Source organism: Terrapene carolina, unplaced genomic scaffold (genome assembly GCF_002925995.2).
Source record: "Terrapene carolina triunguis isolate 2854851 unplaced genomic scaffold, T_m_triunguis-2.0 Scaffold96, whole genome shotgun sequence".
Classification (NCBI taxonomy): Eukaryota; Metazoa; Chordata; order Testudines; family Emydidae; genus Terrapene; species Terrapene triunguis.
Genome location: NW_020664447.1, coordinates 80,273,939 through 80,279,938, shown reverse-complemented (window position 1 = coordinate 80,279,938; position 6,000 = coordinate 80,273,939). Strand labels below are relative to the sequence as shown.

The following is a 6,000-nucleotide window of genomic DNA, read 5'->3' as shown; positions in this document are numbered from 1 at the left end:
TATTTCAACCAGGTTACCATGAGCGATATCACTCTCCTGAGGATTACACAGCGAGATAAAGAACAGATGTTGCTTGAATGCCAGCAAACACCGGGACCATACGCTGCCAGGCTTTGTCATGCAATGATACCAGATTACTTGCTGCAAGCATGGCGCGGTCAAGTGTCCTACCATGGAGGACGGAATAAGGCTGCACTGCCCAGAAACCTTGTGGCAAGGCTTTTGGAGTACCTCCAGGAGAGCTTCATGGAGATGTCCCTGGAGGATTTCCGCTCCATCCCCAGAGATGTTAACAGACTTTTCCAGTAGCTGTACTGGCCGCGAATGCATCCCAAGTCCTCAGGGCAAAGTAATCATTAAAAAACGCTTGCTTTTAAAACAAGTTTTATATTTTAAAAGGTAAACTCACCTGAGGTCCCTTCCATGGGGTCGTGGTCTTGGATACTGGCTTGGGAGGGTTAGGAGGGTACTTCAGTCAGGCTGAGAAAAAGATCCTGGCTGTTGGGGAGAACGGAGTGCTGGGTGCTCTCCTCCTCCTCTTCCCCGTCCGCAGAATCCTCAGGTGTAGCTGATGAGATTATCCCCGCCTCGGAATCCACGGTCAGAGGTGGTGTAGTGGTGGCAGCCCCCCCTAGAACTGCATGCAGCTCGGCGTAGAAGCGGCATGTCCACGGCTCTGACCCGGAGCGACCGTTTGCCTCCTTTGTTTTTTGATAGGCTTGTCTGAGCTCCTTGACTTTCACGCGGCACTAATCTGAGTCCCTATTGTGGCCTCTCTCCATCATGCCCTTGGAGATTTTTTCAAAAGTTTTGGCATTTCGTCTTTTCGAACCAAGTTCTGCTAGCACTGAATCCTCTCCCCATATAGCAATCAGATCCGGAACCTCCCGTACGATCCATGCTGGTGCTCTTTTTCGATTATCGGCCTGCATGGTTACCTGTGCTGATGAGCTATCTGTGGTCACCTGTGCTCTCCACGCTGGGCAAACAGGAAATGAAATTCAAATGTTCGCGGGGCTTTTCCTGTCTACCTGGCCAGTGCATCCGAGTTCAGATTGCTGTCCAGAGCGGTCACAATGGTGCACTGTGGGATAGCTCCCGGAGGCCAATACCATCGAATTGCGGCCACACTAACCCCAATTCGAAATGTGGCTCCAGCATGACAATGGGGAGCACAGGCCACTGGCTGCATTGAGGTGGGAGATCACCCGGAAGCCCCCACCTCCCCCAGTACAGGGACTCGGCAGTGAGGCTGCACTTGACACAGTGCAAGGGCTGGGTCTGCCCCAGAAACACTCCAGGGCCCTGCTCCTCTGTGCCAGACACACCAGGATGGCTGGGCAGGCTCAGCCCAGCAGGATCCAGGAGTGGGGTGAGAGATTTTTGTGTGGGGGCAATCTGGGTGTGGGCAGCTCAGTGGAAGATCTGAATGCAGAGGGGCTTGTTGGGGGGTTCCGGATGCAGGGGCAATGGGATTCTGCAGGGGATCCAGGTGATGGTGGTTGGGCTCAGAGGAGGGGTATGGGTGTGGGGAGATGGGGGTCTCGGTGTGGGGGCTCAGTGGGAGGGTCTGGGTGCTGAGGGGGTGGGGCTTGATGGGGTGGGGGTCCACTGCAGCTGGTTGGGGCTCAGTGGGGTGGCAGGCTTGTTGGAAGGGTCCAGGTGTGGGGGGTAGGGCTCTTCAGGATGAGGGTTCAATGGGCCTGCTTAACAGGGGAGCCCCAGCTGCTGCCGAGGGGATGCCATATCCTGCTTTCCACCGCAATTCCCCTATCCCCTTTTCTTCTCCATTACCCTCCCCTCATTCCCCTCCCCCTGCCCTATTCCACCCGCTTCCTTCCCCACTGCCTCTTCCCCCTACCCCGCCCCACCGTGGGCACTCACTGATCCACAGAAAATAGGAAGGCTCCCAGCACACAAAAGGGGAGCACAACTGGCACTAGGACTCAGGAGGCTGCATTCAGTTGCAGAGTCAGTGGTTCCTGAGGCAGCCTCCGAGCTGGTTAGATCTGCATTTGCAGAAATTGGGGCGGGGGCAGTGGATCGTAACCCCATGTGCCTCCCCCACGCCTCACCTCCCTCCCAAAACTGTACATGGTCTCCCCCCCCCCCCCTGGGGGGGGGGGGGGTATCGGGGGGGGGGGGGGGGGGGGGGGGGGAGAGAAGAGCGCCCGTTTTCTGCAGGCGCGCAGTCCCGCAGAATCCCCCCAGGAGTAATCCATATATTGAGACTGAAGTTCCCCTGGCTTCACACATGGAAAGGGAATCATTTCAGAGAAAGCTATCACAGAAGCTCTAGACCTAAAGCTTTCTTCTTAGCAATCTAAATTTAGCTTCCAAGACCTCCCTAGGTTACTGGTACTAATATGTACCATAACCATAGACTGCTCCCCAGCACTCCCTAGAAGCCTGTCTACATGTCTTAGGACTTTTGTCACCTTCACATCCCATAAGAAAGTCACTGAACAGATCTCTCAGTTGCACATACACATCTCTCTATATTTCAATAGATCAAATACTCTACTATCACAGCCTGTCTTGAACTTCCAACTGTGAAGAATGATGCTCTTCCTCTATGTCAGTCAGAAAATAATTCCCAACTAGGTTGCCTTCCATCATGAGATCTTCTGAGTCCCAGTCCAGGGGCGTAACCCCAAGACCATCCCAGTCTGTTCTAAACTCCAATGAGAAGGCAACTATTTTAAAATCATTACAGTAGTAACAGTTATTCTATTGCACCAATATATACCATATAAATTGTTACCAAGTACATATATAGCCCCCATCACCATAGTAGGGGTTTGTCCCAAATATTTAAACATAGAGAAACAAATGTTCCTTCCTTCCTATCCTGCAGGAGCAATAGCTCCATTAGTTTACAGGATTTTGTGTGTGTTAGAACGAGGGGGTGTATTAGAAAGAGTGTATGTGTGTGTATATAAATGGAAAAAAAAGTGAGTTTGCATTTAGTTCTGAAAGTGTGGAGGTCTGGTTTTCTCTCTCAGCATAACAGGAAAAAATAAAAACAAAAAACAAAACACCCAAATGAAAGTTGTCCTAGGCTTTGAATAAATAACTAAAAATGTATTCTATACCACCAGAGTTTGGAGCAAGAAAAGAAAATGCCTCACGTTAACAGTTTTAATCCTTTTTTGCTTTACTTGCCTTTACACATAAGGAATGAAAATTAAATAATTCAATGAATCATTCCATATCAGTGATTACTTTTCACATTTTCACTTCTATAGCTTCCTTGCCTAGTTAGTATCTCCCAGTGATAAACTTTTATATTTTACTAATTAAAAAAAAAAAAATCTGTTAAGTCTCTTTTTAAGAAAGCTGTTCCGACACTAACTAATGAATACCTTTCTTCTGCTTTACACCACCTCCTCCCTGGCTCTGTCACCCAGATTCACTCCCCAGCCTTCTTTATCTTCTCTCCATGGCTCACTAGTCCTATTGATTTGACTGCTTTCCTGGTTCTCAAAAAAGCACTTGGCAGCCCATCAGCTCAATTGCCTCTATGCCACACTCCAACTCTTCTCAGACATGTTAAAGGTCTATAGCAATAGTCCAAGTTGGCAGACGTGGTAAGATTAATCAGATCAGGCCTCCCCTCTGGTAAGCCATAGGAGCTTTGTCAGATGGAGAAATGTCTTCTGTAGCAGACTGACCATCACTTGTCTGGCAACTTTGCCTGCAACCCCCCACATCCTGTACTTAAAAGGGGGCAGGAGAGAAGCATAAAAGCAGCTACCGTTACCCACCCCCTCCAGCTCTGTTGCCCAGCCTAGTTCCCAGGTTCTGATCCTCAGCATGCCTTCACAGTTTTATTGCCTCTCTCCACATCCTGAATTCCATTCCACACCTAAGAGTTTTGTTTACTCTGTTACGAAGAAATAAAAAAATGTTTGACTTCTGGTGGTTTTTTTTTTCCAGAGCACAACAGATCTCCAATCCTGCCTGGGGTTTCTAGGTGCAACCAGAATGAAAATAAATCATGGAACCCTGCTCCACAGTGCAGAGGGGATTGAGGCATCCCCCTGCCTAGCCCTGTCTTTGACATGCCTGCCTACACAATGGAAAAACAACTTTTCTGCTGTGTGTAATGCCTTAGGCTGGGTCTACACTACAGCCGGAGTCCGACCTAAGATACGCAACTTCAGCTACGTGAATACCGTAGCTGAAGTTGCGTATTTTAGGTCGGCTTACCTGGCAGTGAGGACGCGGGAAAGTCGACCGCTGCCGCCGACTCCGCTGCCGCCTCTTGCCGAGGTGGATTTCCGGAGTCGACGGCAGAGCGATCAGGGATCGATTTTACCGCGTCTTCACTAGACGCGGTAAGTCGATCCCCGATAGACCGATTGCTACCCGCCGGATCGGCGGGTAGTGAAGACGTAGCCTTACACATGCCTATGAAGGGGGTCATAAGATTTACAGCACAGCAAGCCTTGTTCCTTGAAGGCTGTTTGAATTAGCTTGCCTGGTGGAAGTCCTATGAAACTGAACGCACTAAGGCTCATGTCTCCTCATGACGTTTCCTAGCAGGCTCAAATATACACTATACACAAGAGGTGACCCCACAAAATCAGATCCATCCACCCTCACCAGTAGGTTCAACAAAATCTCACAGCCAACTGACAGATGTAAAAGAATTAGCACAGGCAATATATTTTCATCTATTGGTAGGATATCACAACTAGAGCAATTTCTATCCCATATCCACATCTATAGACAGACTCAGGAATCAAGAAACTGCCAGTTACCCTGAAACAATTTTCTGCAAAAATGTGAAATCGGACACAAGTAGATAATTAGCCAGATTGCCAACATTAGAGTTGGCAAAAGCAGCAAAAGATTACATTTATCCTCAGTGATATGAACAAATTTAAGGGAGTGTATTTTATAGAAGGAGGATAATACAAGTACTTTGGTAATGACTAAGTCTGACTATATTTCTTACAACCTCTCCTTCGTGCAAAAAAGTTGAGGTATACAGAAAAGAACTTGACACACCCTAGCCATCCCTATACTCATTGTCCGCACTATGACATGAACAGAAATAAAAATGTTTTTGTAGAAGAAATCACAAAACATACAGTAGAAAGCAGGCATTACAGTTAGAATTTTTATTTCTGGCTACTATTGTATTTTTTGTTTTAAAGTAGCATCTTTTGATTAGTGTAGGATACCATGGTTAAAATATTATGAAAATACTACTGAAGATGATTTCTAGGGTTAATGGGTACTGCTGTTTTTAGAAAAGGTAACTGCTCTCTTTAGTTTGACTGGTTACTATTTACAGATTTGTAAATTAAGTTTGTAGAGAACAAGTTTAATTTTTTCATATGGTTTTACCTGACACGCCTCCTCTTTCACTGTCTTTTTCAGCATCTGTAAATCTTCAATTAAAGGCCCATCTGTTTCCATTGCAACAGGACTGTTCAGCACACTGGTGTCACTATATGTTGGGTACTAATAAAATGCAAATTGTTAAAATAGAATCATTGTTAGCAATGATAACTGGCTATTAAGAGTAAATCAGAGCATTTAATTGGCAAGACTTAATTTTAGACTAGCTTCTGTATAATTTATTTTAATGCATCAAGAATTAAATTAATTATGCTCCCAGAACTGAAGTATGATGGAAAAATAAAAACTGAGTCTCCATTACTTTGGTTCTGGCAGAAATACAATATTTAAATATACAATTAAAGTAAAAGGAGCAAAATTATACCAGGAACATGTATGAATCTGAGTTTTAAAGGTGGAAGAATAAAATTCTAAATTGCCAATGCTCAATCTCTATTCTGCTAAATATTTAATATAAATTGTATTAGAGACACTATCAAACGTTTTCTGATCGATATAAAAACAGAAATATGTACTGGTTTTGGTTGCAGGAGCAAGTCTGTATTTGTAAAGACAAAACCCAATATTCAAAAAGACCGCGTTTTCCTATGATATGCTTTCACAATACAATGAAAAATGTAAGTACTT

At 45.7% G+C, this 6,000-nt stretch overlaps 1 protein-coding gene across 3 annotated transcripts in view; it reads right to left on the bottom strand.

Moving 5' to 3' along the window:
- The window catches only part of PPP2R5C (protein phosphatase 2 regulatory subunit B'gamma), a 179,711-nt gene that overhangs the window by 6,294 nt on the left and 167,417 nt on the right, over nucleotides 1-6,000 (bottom strand). For all 3 annotated transcript variants that reach the window (XM_024201468.2, XM_024201470.3, XM_024201469.2), the window contains one exon: nucleotides 5,359-5,475. In XM_024201468.2, coding sequence (XP_024057236.1) covers nucleotides 5,359-5,475 — 117 coding nt within the window. The remainder of the gene's footprint in view (nucleotides 1-5,358; nucleotides 5,476-6,000) is intronic.